The sequence below is a fragment of the Erinaceus europaeus genome, chromosome 4 (genome assembly GCF_950295315.1).
Source record: "Erinaceus europaeus chromosome 4, mEriEur2.1, whole genome shotgun sequence".
Lineage (NCBI taxonomy): Eukaryota > Metazoa > Chordata > Mammalia > Eulipotyphla > Erinaceidae > Erinaceus > Erinaceus europaeus.
The window spans coordinates 17,635,039-17,654,258 of record NC_080165.1 but is presented as its reverse complement, the minus strand read 5'-3'; the positions used below and the strand labels follow the sequence as shown (position 1 = coordinate 17,654,258).

At 53.2% G+C, this 19,220-nt stretch overlaps 1 protein-coding gene across 2 annotated transcripts in view; it reads right to left on the bottom strand.

Annotated features, from left to right (window-relative positions):
* Positions 1–17,448, bottom strand: part of TAFA5 (TAFA chemokine like family member 5) — a 225,471-nt gene extending 208,023 nt beyond the window's left edge. The window contains exon 1 of one of the 2 annotated variants that reach the window (XM_060188808.1): positions 17,159–17,448. In XM_060188808.1, coding sequence (XP_060044791.1) covers positions 17,159–17,270 — 112 coding nt within the window. In that variant the 5' untranslated portion in view covers positions 17,271–17,448. The remainder of the gene's footprint in view (positions 1–17,158) is intronic. The other variant, XM_060188807.1, reaches the window with a different exon arrangement.
* Positions 17,449–19,220: the final 1,772 nt, after the last annotated feature.

Here is a 19,220-nt window from a genome sequence, read left to right as displayed (position 1 = left end):
CTGCACAGTGATGTGTGTGCCAGCACATGCTCCTCAGCTGTCTTGCTCTTAAACCACTTCACCTGGACCTCCAGTTCTCACTGTAGGGAGTTTTCTGACAGAGGCTCTACCACTTCCTGGCCAGGGGTCCTGTAGCAGATCTGCCCTTGGCGTCTATGTAATCCCATCCTATAAATTGGAATGACAGTGTCCATCATGCAAGGTTTGGGATGTTTGGGGTCTGTGGCATATGGTGTAAAGTGCAAATACCAGCACAAGGATCCAGGTATGAGCCCTGGGCTTGGGCTCCCCACCTGCAGGGAGTTCGATTCACAATCGGTGAAGCTGGTCTGCAGGTGTCTATCTTTCTTTCCCCCTCACTGTCTCCCATCCTCTCTCAATTTCTCTCTGTCCTATCCAACAACAATGACAGCAATGACAATAATAACAGGGTCAACAAAATGGAAAAAAACAGCCTCCAGGAGCAGTGGATTCATAGTGCTGGCACTGAGCCCCAGTGGTAACCCTGGATGGAAAGAAAGAAAGAAAGAAAGAAAGAAAGAAAGAAAGAAAGAAAGAAAGAAAGAAGAAAAATATTATCTGGAAACGGAGTTGTCATGCAGACACATAACCCCAGTGATAATCAAGGTGGCAGAAGCCATGTCCTCCTCTCCTCCTGACTGTCCCTGGCATCAGCAGGCAGGAAGCAGTGACAGGTGAGCCACTCTCACAGATGAATGCCCCCAAGAGACCACCAGCCAACCCAGCACACACGAGGCCCCTTCCAGAGAAGCAGAACTCACTTGTCTTGCACACACAGCCAATGCAGACACCCTATGAAGTCAGAGCAGTATTTGGGGTCCAGAAGACTGAGCACCCAGTAACTTTAAGTTACTGACTTTACCTGTGATTGTTCACATAACCTTGAAAGAAAGTATCTGAACTTCCATGTCCATTGGAAAAGCATTTACAGAAGCCAGTCCGTCCACCTTCTGTACCCCATAAAGAATTTTAGTCCATACTCCCAGAGGGATAAAAAATAGGGACACTTTCAATGGAGGAGATGGGATATGGAACTCTGGTGGTGGGAATTGTGTGGAACTGTACCCCTGTTATCTTACAATCTTGTTAATTATTATTAAATCACTAATAGAAAGAAAAGAAAGTGTCTGAGAAGAGCCACCTATATCCTGTGGAGCCACCAGGAGAGAGGCCATCAAAGAGGGAGGGTTCCTTATTCTCCCCTCCCTCCAGAAAGCCCTCTGTACCTGAACCACACTCCATCAGGAACAAAAAAACCTTTGAGAGCAGTTACTTTAAAATGAGCATGTGAGTACACACAGACAGACAGACAGACAGACACACATACACCATCACAGACATCATGCATCCACACAGACACAGCCACACACACAGCTGAACATACACCCAAACAGACACTCCCCTCACCCCCCAACAAGGGGGGGTTCTACAGACTTGTCTATATGGTGGTACTGTCCTTATATAGGAGATGCTATTCTCCTTGAGGTTTTTTTTTTTTTTTTTTTTTTTTAATTAAAGGATCTCTTTAAAATGACCACGTGTCTCTAAGCTCAGCAGATGGGGATTATTTCCTCTCTTGAGTGTGGTCCTGACAGTGTGGTGCATGGAGGGAAGGTATGCCTTGGTCATCTTGTAGCCTTAGCCTCAGAAGCTGCCCTTGGCTGCATAGACTCAGACATGCCTGGAATTGGGGGTTAGGGGGAGTCCCAGACTTCACCCCATGTCCCAGCCTGCACCACTGTCCTCTGCTTGGAGCTCTCCCATTGCTGACTGTCACCGTACACCCTGGGTCTCCATCCACCTTAAAGTCACCAGTTCCAGCCTGGACACACCCAGGAAGTGCACACACCCCACTCTCCGGAGTCCTGCACAGCAATGAGTCAGGGAATCGCACCAGGGGGTGTAGGCCAGTCAGTCAGGGGCAGGCTGGCCCTTCGTCCCAGTAAGTCACCCCACAGCTGTGTCGACCGGGAAGGAGCCATCAGTGTCACCATCACCATGGACAGTCGTATCCATATCTTGCTCTGGACTGCGCTCCATTCCTGGTTCTTGAAGATATGGCTTCTCAACCAGCTTTGTACAGACCCCTTTAGGAGCGTAGGGTGGGTGCAGGAGGGGGTCAGACTAGCAGCAGAGATAAAGGGGCTTATAAGCCAAGCAGGGAGTGATGGGGAGAAAAAACAGAGTTTTCAGTTGATCTCTACAAGTACATTTATTTATTTATTTATTTAGTCCCTTTTGTTGCCCTTGTTTTTTATTGTTGTAGTTATTATTGTTGCTATTGTTATTGATGCCACCGTTACTGAACAGGACAGAGAGAAATGGAGAGAGGAAGGGAAGCCAGAGAGGGAGAGAGAAAGACAGACACCTGCAGACATGCTTCACTGCTTGTGAAGCGACTCCCCTGCAGGTGGGGATCTGGGGCTCAAACCGGGATCCTTCTGCCATTCCCTGAGCTTTGTGCCATGTGCGCTTAACCTGCAGTGCTACCACCCGACTACCACAAGTACATTTTGTGGAGGAAAAAAGAGTGGAGAAAGAACATTTCTACAGGCCTGGGCAGGCTCTTCACTAGCCTTCCTGGGAAGGACAGGCCTATGGATAGAGGGACAACAGAGCTGGTCACCCTGACCCATGAGGTGGGGCTGGAGATCCTGATAGTTGACGTTGAAGTCCTGATAATGGACTGACTGGGTGAGGCAGGGGTGGTATATTCACATTCTACTCAGCCCTCCTCTGTCCTGAACCCCTTAATGGTCTCAGGCCTGTCCCCCTCCCAGGTGGGTGCACTATGTTTACGGTGACTGCAAGGAGCCTCACCCAGTGCCTATTCTCCATATGGGAGCCTCCAGGAGGACTGCGAATGGGGGGACATATACTCCCTGTAGGACACAGGTGTGTGTCGGGCATTAAGCCAGCCCTCCATCCTCCACTGCTGACACTATGGCCTATTTACATAATCATTGTTTTGCCTGAAAGATTCCTCACCCATTCCTTTGATCTATCTTCTCTCTTGAGACCCTAACATTAATCCCATGAGTTAAAACCCTCACAACAGTTGCTAAGAAGTTCCCAGTGTGCCTTTTTCCTTTCTCCACCCCCTTTTCCTAACCATTTCCATTTCCAACTTGCCATTTCCGGTTTTATCCTATAAAAGTCATTTCTGTTTCTGGTTTCTCTTTCTCTCTCTCCTTCTGCATCCCGACCTAGAAGAGGGCAGGCGTGCAGGGGGAGGTGGATGCCAGCCATTGCAGTTTTAGCTCCATGTGGCCTACCCCTCTGTGCTCTCGCCCGACTCTGGGGCTGCCACATGAATAAAGAATTGTATTACCATGCCGCCACGAGTTCCTGAGTCATCTATCTCCCACCCATGAAGCTAGCCCGGCAGGTGTGTGGGTCAGGGCCTCAACACCACACTCCTGGCAGGGGAGAAGTCCCTTCCTCTGAGGTTGGAGGAACCCAGTTTCCAGAGCAAGCTCAGGCTTCCACTTCTTGAAAGATCCCTGGCAAGGATCAGAGGCCAGCAAGTGTGGGGTTCCAGAAAGAGGCACCATGTGCTGTAGCCCAGGTCCATGGCAATGTATAGCCTCTGACACACCCTGTGGAAAGTATTACACCAGAGAAGCCTAAGTACAGCCCTCCCAGAGACTCCAGCACTGGTGTCCACTCCACAGAATATGGTAGAAGCAATGGCAATATGAAATGAGAGAAGGTCATATCACATAGTCAGAAGAGGTAAAGGACCTCAGCCCGAGTCCTGCTGATACCCACTGTGGTCAGTAATTAAGGGTCTAAAACATCTGAAGCCCAGGGCTAAGAGATTTTTTTCATGGAGAGTGCATGGGTTCCAGACCAGAATGAGCAGTTCCCAGGTGACCAGGTCAGCCCATGAACCGGGTCAACTCACCAACAGTCTACACTGTCACCAAATACCGAGCTATGTCCTGTCTGCAAGACTGGCACCTCCTGCTCCAGGTCATCCTGGTGGAGCTTCCTAGGCTCCCACATGATATGCTTTCTAGTCTGTGGATCTGATTTTCATTCCTTGGAAGAATCCCAGTCCATTCACCGCACCCCACCCTCCAAAAAAATGCATGGTGAGCTAGCTCTGTGTGCAGGTGGGAACAGGTCTATTGTAGACCTGACTTGGCACTGGACAGCCCAGCTGGGGGAGTACTAGAAGCTTCTCCAGAGGGGTCCCCAAGTTCCCTCCGGCCTGTGCACTCCCTGGAAGTCAGACTTCCCTCCAGAGTGCCCATGATGGAAGTCATACCACAGGTGGACACACTGAAGGGACAAGTACATCAGCTCCAGGGTCTTGGCTACAGAAGTCAACCATCTGACTGATGCAAAGGTGATGGTGGCCTGAGCCTCTTTCAAGATCCCCAGGGTAACAACATCCTCTGTGCTGCCCATTTCACCTTCATGGAGTGAGGCTTCTGAGCTGGAGGCCCCACTGTCAGGCTTCCTGCCTCTCCTGTCTTGTCATGGTGGGACCTCAGCCTAATAAGGAAGGAAGCAAAAGACTGGCCACAAGCAACACGTGATCTGTCTTTCCCAATGGCACTCTGATGCAGGTGAAGTCTTTTATAAAGATGAGTGTCTTATATGGTGACAGTGGCTATCTCACAAAACCTGAGTGGAGTATGTTCAGACAGACTTTGGAAGCCTTTGCTGCCACTTCCAGAAGCCTGTATGATCTCAGGGCTAAGTTTGCTGCTACTTAGTCCAGCACGCTCATTCTGCATGAAGGTGGGCTTCAAAAACCACCCCAATTCATTAATGTGTGCTTGCTCCTGAGCTTGGGTCTTGAGAACATAACGCAGCCTCTGCTGGTTTTAGGGTATCCACCAGGACCCTGGGGTGAGGCCATCTTCCCTGGAGAACACACCGTAAGGTGGGCTCTACCAAGCTGGCTCTGCCCAGTGTTGGTCTAAGTCAGATGTGTGCAGACAGAAGCTCACACTCCATTCCTGTTCTTCAGGCTACCCTCAGGGGAAGCCCAGTGCTTTCTCTAGAAGGCTCCTGCTTTCTCAGCAGATGTGCTTTGGGCCAATCCTTTCCTTGGAAATGCCAAGTGACTGATGGATCTTCCAACACACAGAGCAGTGTGTGTTGGAAGATAGTCTCCTCTCCCCAGACAGCTCATTTCCACAGTCAACGGAGCCCCCCAGAACAAGCCAGGGAGGAATGAGACAAGGGTGATACCCATGATTCACAGAAATAAACCAAGTGAGCTCTCTGGCCTGACTCCATAGGCCACTGTGGAGGAGTATAAATGGGCACCAATTAATTATCAGATGTCCTAGATGAGCCCTGAATGGTATTCAGCTACTAAGTGCTACTAAGCACTGGAGCAGCACAGGAGGGTAAGAACATCAAGAATATAGCCAACGGGATTTTTTTTCTTCCAAGGAGAGGCCACCCATGTGGTGATTCCAGCCCCAGAGGCACTTGCATCTGAACTGCTAAAAAACTGCAAACACATAAGAGAAATGCTCAAATCATACCCCCACCCCCACACACACAACAAAAAAAGTGAAGGAGGCACAAAGGCTCAGGCTACCATTATGACTTTAAAAACAACCTCTCTTCAACATTTGAAGAAATCAAACACAAGTAAGACTTTGCAAAGGCAGCAAATGGGTACACACAAACACAGACACACACCACAACCACCATCACCATCACCACCATCACAACCACCACCACCACCACCACCATCACCACCAGTATAACCACCACCACCACCATCACCACCACCACCATCACCATCACCATGACCAATACCATCACCACCATCACCATCACCACCAGTATAACCACCACCACCACCATCACCACCTTCATCACCACCAGCACCACCACCACCATCACCACCGCCATCACCACCACCATCACCATCACCACCATCACCACCACCATCACCACCACCATCATTACCACCATCACCACCACCACCACCATCACCATCATCACCACCACCAGCACCACCACCAGCACCACCATCATCACCACCACCATCACTACCACCACCATCAACACCATCACCACCACCACCATCACCACCACCATCACCACCACCATCACCACCATCATCACCACCAGCACCACCACCACGACCAACACCATCACCACGACCAACACCATCACCACAACCAACACCATCACCACCAGTATAACCACCACCACCACCATCATCATCGTCATCACCACCATCATCACCACCACCATCACCACCACCACCATCACCACCACCATCACCACCACCACCACCATCACCACCACCACCATCACCACTATAATCATCATCCAGGGTCTGCTAGGAAAAGACGGTAAACCCAGCACAACCCAAGGGCTTCTGCTTTTCCTCAGACACACAAAGCCAGGAAGGCATCTCTGCCATCTGCATGGCCAGTGGGTTTCGAAAGCAGCTAAGTCAACTCAGAAAATCTTATCAAGGTGACACCCCTGTGGGGCATCCAGGGAAGCCCCACAAGAGAAGGAGAAACCCACAAGGACACTGAGGAGACCCCTGATGAAACCACCAGTTCTCCTCATGTAATTCAAGACCTAGGCTCGAGACAGGTGGGCCAGGTGGGCCAGGTTGGGTGTCCTGAAAGTGCCCAGCTCTGCTCACAGCACACCCATCTATGCAAAGACACCAGTTAGCTCCCTTGTGCCCACTTGCTCAGAAAACCATTCTGGTGACAGCAGTAAGAGTGGGGTGTCTGTGAATGGTGGTGTGCAAGGACAATGGAAGGTTAATGTCACTCCCAGGATGTGTTCATATTAGTAGAAGCCAGGACAACTCAGATTGCTTTAACCCCAAGTGGCCCCTGTGGCCCTGGGATCAGCCAGCCAGGGCCCAGGGAGATGTGGACACTCCCAGCCCCAGGAAGGCAGCATGCATTGGCTCTGCAGCCCTGCTTGGTTTTCTGGGTTCCCACCCAAGGCCACAGCTGGCAGTGTGGGCACCAATGGGGCCAGGAGGTAGAGAAAACAAAGTCTTCTGCAGGCAGCATGCTTGTGTCTGTCTGACAGGTTTGTCCAATTGCTGACAGAATCCACATCTCTCCAGTCAAAACCACCCTGAGCCGACCTCTCCCCCCAAATACTCCCCAAAAGGTCTTCCGTGCAATCTTCCTGACACTAAACATCTCCCGGGGGCAAAGCAAAAAAGCAGGTAGGGTTCAGCTCTCAGACTACCATGCTGAATACACCCCACTTTTCCTGAGAGACCCCAAACAGCACTGCCCTAGGGCAGTGAGCATTCTGGTGATGAGTAGAGGCTGCCAACCTCCTGTTTATTCACACAGCATCTCCTGCATGCACTCAGCTATGGGTTGTCTCTGGAGGCTGTTCTGAACACAGTGGACAGAACATACAGCAAAATGAGCACAGCCTGGGTTTGCCAGGAGCTTCTGCAGAAGCTGACGCTCAGGGTGCCCAGGAGAGAGGCAGACTCAGGCCTGTGTCCCCTCCTCTTTGTATCCCTTGGTCAGAGTGTGAGCCCAACCCTGTGAGGGACTCCCCGGGTTGGAGGCAGGTGGGTCCCAGACTCAAGCACCCTGGATGGGGTAGAGGGGTAGGGAAGGCAGGTGCGTAACAGAGAAGGCCTGGCAGGGGAGGCAGGTCTTAGCAGACCTGTCTGGAATCAGAGGAGCCCTGAGCCAAGAATGACAGGTTCAGTATCACTATTACCTCATGAAGGGGAGCCAGGCCACCACTGGGACTGAATGAGGCTGAATGTCCTGGACTGTTCTCCTGCCTGGACCTCACGCCTCCACATTCAGTCCAGGAAGACAATCAACACAGAACACTCTCCCACCCCTTGCCTTGGCACAACCACCAGAGAGAAGCCCATTCTTGGGGGGTCCTCAGCCCCCATGCACAACTGAGGTGATTGTGAAAGGCTGTCTTCAGGGACATGGAGGGGGTGTCAGCCAGAGGAGGGACCACAGGGAGTGGAACCCATTCCTAAGTGTTACTGCAAGCAAGATACAAGATGAGTCACTTCTCAATTAGGGAGGTCGTTTGGGGAGAGCCCCTGGTTCCTGCTAAGTGTCAGGAGTGTTTTGACGGTTTACTTTCTGACTCACACAAGGTAGAAGTGGGCCCTGCTGCACACCTCGGGGGTGGGGGGCACGGACGCACCTGCTCTGTAGGCCCCTTCTCAGAGGTCCCCACCCAGGAGGCCAGTGTGCCAAATGCTTGGAGACAGCAGGTGCCAGTCCTCTCCCAGTTCTGCAGAGACCCCAGCAACTTCTGGCTTTGAAGACACACTAGGGGTGTTTGTCTAACACCACTGGAAACTCACCATGAGAACTACCAGAGTCACACAGCCCCAGCGGGCTCCAGACTGGATTCTGGAGCAAGATGCAGGTCACTATGCCAGCACCATCACACAGGAGGATCCCAGCCCCCCAAAGGGGCGGTGCCAGCTCCTGCTCATAGCCTATGCACAGGTGCATATGCAAAAACAAGTTGACATCCAGGGTAGCTGCAGGAGGAGACCCCCTGGAACTAAGCCATCTTGCCCTGAGCTGGGGACCTCCCTCTGCAGGGCTCCCTTCAATGGAGGAGATGCTCTGGAGATGGTTCCATGGCCAAGAGCAAAACTCTTGTTGTGAGAACAATTCCTTGGAGTCTAGTCTCACCCCCCCGCCTTAACCTGCAGAAGTCTCCCAGGGTTGCTGCCTTTGGTGAGGCCATAGACTATAGGCTGTGATGCAAGGCAGCCCAGAGCCTAGCCTGGAAAGCAGTGTGAGCTGGGCCTTTGGGCTCCAGGGACACATCAGGAGTGTGTGTGTGTGTGTGTGTGTGTGTGTGTGAGTGAGTGTGTGTGTGTGTGTGTGTGCATGTGTGTGTGCATGCGTGCACATGTACCCAAAAGTGTCATCTAACCTACTAGAAGGTGCATCTTCATAGAGAGGACTATGTCCCATGTACTGTGTGCACCTAAGGGCAGCATAAGGACTAAGAAAGGGAGGCTTCTCTGCATCCCCAAAAAGAGACCAGCAGGAGGGTCAAACTGGAGCTGCCGACATCCTGACCCAACATCAAAAGAGGGCTGGATGGATGAGGAGACAGCATAATGGTTCTGGAAAAGGCTTTTATGCCTATGGCTCCAGGTTCTCAGGTTCAATCCCCATTGCCACCATCAGAGCTGAGCAGTGCTCTGGCATTTCCCTCTGTGTCTCTCATACTAAAATAAATTATATATACTTAATATATTTTTTCAAAAGTGAGTAGGAGGTGGCCCCAAGAAGGAGACATTTCAGGAGGGAGGAACCCTAGAAAGGGGGGTCCCCAAATGCAGGTTCTTCAGGGAGAAGTGAACCTGGCTTCCCACAGAACAGGAGTAGCTGCCTTTCAGAGGTGGAGTCTGCAGCTAGTGGGTCAAAATGCTCCCCCAGTGCTGCGTCCTGACCCCGGTGGGTATCCTCTTCCTGGAGGGAACTACTAGGACCCAGCCAGGGGCCAGGGGCAAAGCAGGGGCCCGTCACAGTTGCAGGCTCTGGCTGCACCGTCCCAGCCCCCAGGCACTGACATCAAGGCAGCTTTTAGGCAGCCAAGGGTTCAGCCAGTGACAGCAGAACTTTTTGGAACACAAGGCACTTAGTTCCCAGGGGCTAAAGACACCCCAGAAATCACGCCATGGGGTTCAGTCACCTCTGGGACCTTGAACAGGAGCAAAACTAAGCCCCTGGGCAGGGTGGTGGGCTCCTTGACTGTCACCGCTGGGTCTGGAATGTCTGGTTACCTCGAAATGGCTTTATCACCATCAGTGACTTGGTTCCATGTGAGACAGGGGAAATGAAGACGCAGAGAAGAGGCTACAATCAACTCGCAATCCCCGAGCTGGTTCCAGAAAAGCAGAAGTGCGTGGAAAGTGCGGAGACACCTCCCTCTCTCCTCAGACAGTCTTTCCAGCAGCTCCAGCAGCTGCTCTGCTTGGAGCTGGGAAGTGTTGCCTGGGCATAAAGCAGGCTGCTTGCTGGGAAAGGTGTGTTCTGGGCAGGGGGGTGGGGGAGGCTGTATGTCCTTAGTCCCCTGTCCCCCCACCCCTCACACACAGGCCATTTGGCCACAGAAATGGTTGAGTGGCTTTGCCACCTGCTACCTCTGAGGCAGACTCATGCTACAAGCCAGGAAACATGAGAGCTGGCAGGTCAAGCCGGGAGCAGAGATGAGGTTGAGATGCTCCAGGGCCGGTTCCCAGCCTGATTCTGATTTTCAGGGGGGGCGCAGAGGGTGGTCTGCAGACATTCACAATAGACCCTGGGGTTCAAAGAAACTACTAATCTTCAGTGGATGAGAGTCAGGGACGCTGCTTAACACACCATAGTGGTAAGGACAGTCCTGTCCCAAAGACTGACTTTGCCCTCAATGCTCCTGGTGCAGAGTACAGAAGAAAACCCAAGGCAGTAAGGATGGTGGTGATCTCCTCCTAAGAGTCAATGAGCGGTGGTGAGGAGGCTTGTGGAAGCTTGAGAAGGCTTTCCACCCTGGCCAAGTCAGTTGTACCCAGAAGACTTGAGCATCTCACAAGATGCCTCAATTTCTTCTTCCTTTGCAAAGAAACACCGCTTGTAATCAGAATGTTCCAAGATCTGGCCACTTGCTTTTTTTTTTTTTTTTTTTTTTGCAGAAGACTTCTCTCCAGCCCTGGCCAGGCCCCACCAGGACATGGCCACTTATATGCAAGGATTAAGCCTTCCAGCCCCACCTTCAGCCCTTTAACCCCAGTCATTTGGCCCCACCTCCTTAAACCTTTGGCCAAGTCCCATCCAGTCCATCAGCCTGGTTCTTCCTACCCACAACTCATTGTCCTAAGTGTCAAGAAGCGTTTGTCCAGAGAATCAGAGCAAATACTAAAAAGAAAAGGCTGGATATGATAGCACCTACAGGAAAAACCTGACCAGCACTAGAGATGAGGATGAGTTCAGAGGAGACTTCCTGGAGGAGGTATCTCTAACACTGGTGTCAGTTCTAAGGGACCCATCCAGCTATCTGCTCAACTCATTATGTGCAGCAGAACATTGGAATCACTTGGGGAGGACGGCAGGGCAGTGTGCACACAGCACTGAGAAGTGCACAGTACATAGACTTTGTGAGGGGAAGCCCCAGTGGACTCAGCCAGCATAGGCAAAGAAGACAGAGAACTGTCTCCCTGCCCCATCCCAGGTGTGAAGAGGCTCTGAGAGGCAGAGGGTCCATGGGGACAAGAATGATGCACTGGGGAGGGCGGCAAAGGCAGGCCCAGAGGTGGCCAGGCAGAAGGATGGCGGGCAGGAAGCCCTGCTAGAGAATGAGGCCTCTTGAGGGGACTCACTCAGTAAGGGGACCCCCCCCAGAGCCAAACAAACACTTGCAGACACACAACCCTCAGTGGCCACTGGCCTATGGAGCTGGAGCTGCACCCCCATGAGCTTAGGGGGATGGGGGGGTGTCTGGGGAGTCTCGTTCCCCTCATTGGAGCTGAAAATGACAGCATGTGAGCTTCTGCCAGCCATTTTAATAAATAAGTAAACGTTTCGGGAGCCCTCCACCATATTCGCCCGCACGGGAACAGTCTCCGGCTCTGCTGCCAGCTGCTCACCCATTTCTGGAAAGCCCAGCCCTGCGCAGCTTGCCCAGAGCTGCAGAGGTGCCAGTCCAGGGCAGAGATACAGAGCCAGAGGTGCGGGAGGAGTGGGAGGGAGTCTGGCCATTCCTAGCAGATCACTGCAGGAGCACAGGACCCCTTGAAGTGGTTGGGGACTGTGACAGTCATGCAGAGCAGCTTGTAGAAAGGGACCCTACACACAGATCCACCTGCCGAGGCCCATGTTCAGTGGAGAAGCAATTACAGAAGCCAGAACTCCTTCCTTCTGCATCCCCAAAAGAATCTTGATCTATACTCCCAGAGGGAGGAAAAGGTAGGGGAAGATGACCAGAGGGCTCTGAAGTCCAATTCCACTGGGACCCGAAATGTCTGTCACCAGGAATCTTTGTTTTTATACCATCACTGAAAGAGAAGAGAACCTGGAAAGCACCACCAGAGGAAGCCAGGCACTGTTCTGCTTATCTGAGGGGTAAGAGGAAAAAGAAAAGACACTCATATGTAGTAATAGGTGTAGACATGACTTAGAAAGGAAATGAAGGCAGGATCATAGAAAAAAAATGGCAAAAGAAATAAAGAAAAAATCTATGTAGAGACAGACAGATAACCCTTTATCAGTGACCTGGGAGAACCTATAGCAGTTTCTGATAAAAGAAACTGGGTGCACAGAACTCTGTGGTGGTGGGGACAGTGTGGAATTATATCCCAACTGTCTCATCATCTTGTAAATCACTAACAAAAATAAGAAAAAGAGGCCTCCACCAGACTAGGCCAGCTCATGTGCCATGCAGCCCGTCAGGGAGCCCAGGGCAGTGTCCCAAACAAATGACTGACTACAAGTGGCCTCAGGCTGCTTCTTCCTGCAGTTCTCACAGGTGCCCTCTCAGTCCCCAGCTCCCTGGAGTTCTGGATATCTCCATCCTCCTTGTCAATCTCCTCCCTATCAGACAGGCCATCACCCACAGAGCTCTGGGTGACAGGTGGCATTCTGTAGAGGTCATTAACTCCAGAGCACCACATTTCAATGCAAAAATGAACCCCTGGCAATCGGTGCAGCTGTGAAGCTATATAAAGAAATGGGGGTTTTAATGTTTTGCTTTTCTTCCCTTTCCTAGTGCCACATTATCATAACATTTTCCCGTAATTACACCCATAAAAGTCACCTGAAGATACTTCACACCACAAAAGTTGATCTATATATCTCATTCTGGGAATCTGGTGTGGCAGGTCCTGAGTGAAGATCCCAGGATATAACTCAGCCAGGAGGCCCAGTGGTGTCTCCTGCACTCACATAGAGCTGAGTGATTGATGTTCCTGGTGGGCAAATGGTTCCCCCACCCCTGTGTCTACTCTGTCCTGGCTGTTAACAGGGAGAAGTCAGGCTCAATCTGGAGGGAGGGTGGGGTGGGGTGGGGGGGTAGCGTGGCTCCTCTGGGAATAAAAGACAACAGGACTAGGTGGGGATGACAAACTCACCACCACTCTGCATCTTCACCGAGAATTTTATTGTAGAATACAGAATCCTTCTCCCCCAAGTGAGCTATGGTGGACAGGCAGGTCTGCACCTCAGTGGCCCTGGGAACTGAGCTCAGCTAGTAATAACCCCACATACAGAGGTCACCCCTGTTTATGGAGTGGAGAGAAACAAACGTCACATCTTTCCAGGCAGAAATTCATCAAATAAAAAGCACAGTGGGGGGGGGGGAGGAGGAAAAAAAGAAAATATGAGAAATAAACTTCTGAATGGCATCACTTCATTAAGTCTCCAGTGTTTTCAATTTTACCTCTTTGAGAACCCCCAGATATAAAATTTGAACAGCAGGAAAGGAACACATTCTAATCTCTCCTAAATATGCAATAAATAGTATTTATAAAGGAAATGCACATCAGAGAGCCTACGCTCAGTTAGTATGCTAATGGATTAAAAACAATTCACCAGTTGTTTGTGATTTCTTCTCCTAGTAGTTGCAGCTGAGGACAGCATGAGAGTTTGCTTAAGAATATAATGTGATTCTGATCGGGACTTATCGGGGGAAGTTGCACACCAAGGCACACAGGACAGTGCTGCCTCTCCCCGCACGGCTCCCAGGCTTGTACACTGAAATACAGACCTTACTCCCACTAGTTACAGGTCAGAAACATCTGTCCAGCAAACCATTTAGAATCAGGGACGTGTAGTCTGGGATAAGCACAATGACTCTTCACCTTCAAACTGAATCCCGCAGACACATGTCAAAGTCAAGGCTCATTGTTTTCTCCCCACCCCACCCCCAAGCCCCTGTCAATCAAGCCAATATGCTCTCAGTCAGTGTCTTGAATCCCAGGTACAAAACATTGACTCCCTCTGTTGACCCCCGCCCCACCACCCCTCACAGCAGTCCTACTCCATCAGGACTGCTAAAGGGTAGCTATTTTTTGGAAGACAGGAGAAAAGAGGGTCTTGCAGAGATCATGGAGAAGTTGTTACCAACTTTCTCGCCCACAACAACCCCTCCTAACCTCCCCCAGACCTCCCTAACACCTCTTTACCCAGCATCCAGCCCAGCTATCAACAGGGTGCTCACAGGAGACAGAAGGAAGATCATAAAGCCACCAAGATGCCACCCCCCCAACACCCCATTGGATTTTTCCTGGCAGTTCTTCCCCACTAGGAGAAAATGACAAGGCTGAGTCACTATAGCAACTAACAGAACTGGTGGGCTGCAGGTCTTTCTCCAGCCAGCGGGTGGAGCCCATCCCCTTAACTATGAATTGCAGCCCATTGCAAAGAAGCTAGGACCTCGCAGGCCAGGAACAGAATACCCCCTAACTGAAAATCAGGCCAAGACATAATCCAGTTTTCTCTGAGCAGCACCAGGAAGTGAGGCATCACCTTATGTGCTGCACAGAAACGCTCAGATTTAATAGGCAAGATAACTGAATCCTGTAAGATACTTCTCAGTGTCTCTAATTAATATGATTCAAATATATCTGCTCCACAACACAAAAACATTTTTGGGTAATAAAAACCCTGAGTGATGAGAAAAAGAGAACAATTTACAAACAAGAATGCCATCCTTCTTTCAGCCCAGATAAATTGGGAAGGAGACCGGAAAGCATTAGAACCATCTCATTTGCATCTCATTTGCTTTATCAATTCCAAAAGGGGAAAAAAAAAAACATTTTTCCCCTCCAGGAATGCTGTTCTATAAATTATTATTATGTCTATTTTGCATTTTTGTGAAATGTTTTAATTTCTCCAACTGCATTTCTGGTGAAATGGGGTGTGTCTGAGAGTGCTATCTTCTAGTTGGCTACCCCGGTTCTATAGAGACAGAGAAGCCATGAAAAGGTAGGTTCCCAAAAGCTTCTGTTATTAATGATTTCTGCTATTCTGGGAAAAGCACTTCTACCAGATGCCCTTGCCCTGGTGGAAGAGCTGTTTCTGGAATGAATGCTGGCCAGGCCGCAGAACTATGTCTGGGTGTGGAATGGGATCTCAGAGCCAGTGAGTGATGTGTCCCGGCAGCTGGCAGGCCCAGACAGCCCCCCTGACACAGGACTGGTGAGGTGATAGTGCAGGAAGGTGTGGGTGTAGGGACAGACCTAGCCCAGCTGCCTTGGGGTGCAGACCCTAGCAGGGTGTGCGTGCTGAGAAGGCAGAACTGGAGACCCTGGAATGTAGGACTGGGGTGTCCCTGGTTTAAGAACAATCAGCAGCTGATGCTTCTCCTACCTGGTGGGCTGCCTCAGACTAGCCAGCTGTCCCTATTACTGGCCTTGTCCCCAAGGACCTCTGTCCAGACTCAGCCCAGAGGCTCAGGTCACTGTAGCCCCCTTGCCAAATGCTGCTGAAATGCACTCCTTCCCATAGTGGCCCCAAGAAGTGCATTCAGATGCCACCTTGTCACTGTGGCTAGAGTTTATGTGCCATTAACCCACTGTACACTACCACAGAAGGCAAGAACTGCCAGCTCAGAACCGGGTAAAGGACCCTTCCTGACTGGGGAGGGGGGGTCCAAGGTGGCCTCGGGGAATGCTGAAAAGGCTAGGAATGTAGCTCAAATCCCACTGCAGGCAGCAAATGCCAGCAGCAGAGGTGTCTGCTGGCAGCTGGGGTCAGGATCTGATCTGATACCATCCTGATGCCTGCAGGCAGGATGCCTTATCCTCCCAGCAATGCTAGGGAAATGCACAAGCAGGCAGAGAACAGTAGACAGAGGACAGACAGTACCAGCTCTGGTTCCAGAGGGATGAATTGTCCCGTTGTGGCTAGGCATCCCTGTCCCCCTGCAGTGCCATTTTGGAGACAGTGGAATGCTTAGGCAGGGAGGGAGCTGGGAGAAGGTGGTGGTGGGGAGTGAGCTCAGAGCAGGTCCCCCCCCCCATAAGGGATCTATATTTTCCCATCACCTCTGTGCCCATGGCAGTTCTCCATGACAGGTGTCCCCAGCACCTTTCCTAGCCCTAGGACAGGAAGGGGCCTTGAGCTGGAGCTGGAGCAGAGGGACAACCAGGAGAACCAACCAGCCCGCGTGATTCCAGCAGAGGCTGCACGCAGAACACTGACCAAGTCCACACACCCTGACCAGCTGCGAGCCTGTGCCCGGCCCTGGCCAGCCTCCTCCACCAGGGTTCCCGGACACTGGGACACTGCCTGGATTCTGACCACCCCTCCTGATCCGCCCAGCCCCCACATCCTACCCACCTCTGAACGTGTAATGGGCTTCTCAGTTCCCAGTCTGTGCCAGGGGCACCCACCAGCTCAGGTGACCCCAGTCCCGAGCCACATCCACACGCTAGACCCTCTGGGGGTCACAGGCTCGGGTTCTCCTCCTACATACACAATACACCTGCAGGGGTGGCAGTGGGCTCTGTCCAGCATCCCATCTCTCACTTCCTTTTCTTTTTTTTTTTTTTTTTTAAGCACTTGCTATGCCTGCTTTCCAGAGCCTGACATCTGAGCCCCATCCCTGCTTCAGCCCCAGGTTCCCCCTCTGGACTCCGCCGCGTGACCCCCCACCCCTTCCCGTCCCTGGCGGGAGTGTCGCCCCGAGGAGGAAGGCTTCGGACCCTGAGCGCTTGGCCGAAACACCCGCGGTGCCGCCCGGTGGCCGGGGTGGACGAGCCGCCGCCTGCTGAGCGCGATCCCCCTGGTGGGGCAGTCTGCGATCGGCTGGGCTCGCTTGGGCTCGCCTGGGCTCGCCGGCCAGGGCCGGGAGCGCCCGCGGCACACCGGGCAGCTCCGTTCGAGGACGCGCTGCACCACCCGGGGCCTGTGCCCGGGCCCTGCCCCCGGAGTCGGGAAGGGAGGGAGGCACGGGCAAGCAGCCGTCTCCAAAGTGCCATCGCGCGGCGAGCCCAGGCGGACCGACGCCCCCCCCCACCCCCCGGCCCCGCAGCGGGGCGGCCAGGGGCCCCCGAAGACGGCGCGCCCAGAGCTGGCAACTCCGCACCGACTCGGGCGCCCCGCCGGCACCGGGGAGGGCTAGCAGGGCCGGGGCGGGCGCCCGGGAGGCCGCGCGGAAGACCTGCGCGCGCGGTACTCACTGCAGTAGGCGATGAGCAGGCTCGCCAGGATCATGAACGCCCAAAAAGTTGAGGACATGCTGGGCAGAGCGGTCGCATCTTGCCGGCTGCCGGTTCTGGGCGATGGCGCCATTGAAGCCGCGGCGCCCGCGCGGGGGGCAGCAGCGCTTCTCAGCAGCCCGCCCGAGCAGCGCCCCCGCGCCGGCCTCCACGTGCGGGCCCCGCGCGCGCCATCCTCCTCCGCCGCCGCCGCTGCCGCCGCCGCGCCCGGGCTCCGGCCCACTGCGCCCCGCGCCGGCCCGCCCCGCGCCGCGCCCTCGCCCCTGCCGCCTGCGCCCGCGCCCGCGCCCGCGCCCGCGCCTGCGCCCGCGGAGCCTGGGGACGTGGGCCCCCGCGGCTCTGGGCGTCGCTATGCGCCCAGGCTTTGCGCGCCTGGCCGCCGATGCGATGCGAGGAGCGCGCCTGATGCGCGCTCCCGGGGCCGCGAGGGGGCCCCCCAGGAGGGCCTGGGACTGGGGGCGGAGGCTGGCTGGCTGGCTGGCTGGCTGGTAGGCTGGCGGGTGGAGGGGACGCGGGAGCTGCGCCTCTGGATGGCGACAGAGACAGTCCCGAGTCCCCGCAACCCGGGCGCCCAGCGGGGCAGATGGCCTGGACAGCTGCAAGTTTGAGGACTTGGCTGCGGAATCCTTGGGTGCTTGTGCCCCCATCACGTCTTCCTGCACAAGCCTGAACCCTGTCCCTCACCTGGGAGGAGCGGGGTTTATTCCCAGTCTCCAGTACTTTGGAGCTGTCCCCCGGGGTGAGCTCTGGCACCCCCTTCTCTGAGTTGTCCCTTGGCATCCAGAGTCCTCGGAGGGCACTTTGGGAACTGAGTGGACAGCTGAGGTCCTGCTTTAGTCAGGGCCCCTCCTCTCCCCAGGTGGGTACTGCCAGGGAAGCAAGCTGTCCTGTCCCCTCTGTGGAGCCTGGTTCCCCAGGCTCCCTGCCTGGCTCCCAACAAGGCCCTAGTCTTGAGGCCCCACTCTTTCCATTCCAAGGCTGACTCCTCAAGTTAGATTTTCTCCTCAGGGTAACAATGCTCACATTTTTGTTGAACCTGCAAGGTTACCTACCTTCTGCAGGACTGGGTCCTTCCTGTGAACCAGCTGAGGATGGAAGAATTGCCAGCTTTCATTCAGGTCAGACCCACCAACCCACCCTTGGCTCCATGCCCTCACAGCAAAGCCAGCATCCAATTGCAGATGCTCAGCAGACCGTCCTGCTTCTGAAGGCTTTGGCCCTAGTACACAGCCACACTACCTACGTGAGCCCAACCCTCCCGCAGGCCTGTGGGCATGTGACTCCAGGGACGTTCTGGATCCTGCCAAGGATCCTGAGGCAAGGATGCTCCCAGCATCCTCTGAGACCCTGTTGGTACTGGGGACCTCCACCCTTTCCAAGATGCCACTATGGGAGCTGAGCACCAGACTGAAGGATAGGTAGCAGCAGAGGTGGGAACAGACATCACCCCTTCCTGAACCCTGTTCCCTGAGAGCTCCCTAGAGAGCCATGGAGCCTGTGCAATCTGCTGCCATTGGACGGCATGAGGAGTCAACTCTTACAGAACCTGGACACACACATGCATGCCACACATGCCCATACACACGTGTGCACATGTCAAAACAAGTACATGTACAATGCATCCATAGTACATGCACGTGTGAACACATGCCTATAGAGATGTGTGTATACCACACAGACCACACACAGCATACGTGAATACACTGTGTGCACCCTGTGTAGATGTGACATAGGCACATTAAACACACATGGATGTGTACCTGTGGCACATACATACAATGTGCTTCCACATACACACAACACACATATCAATACATACATGTATACCCACACACTACACACACACACACACACATACACACAGCCTGGAGGGGGGAACCAAGGTGGAGAAAAGACTCATCTGGACTCATGAGGACCCTTCCCCAGAGCCTTCTCTTGCTCTGATGTGATTCTCTACAGCCCAGTTTTATTTCGTAAATGTTCTATTCCTGTTTAGTTAAAAACTTGCCTGCCCAACTTAGTG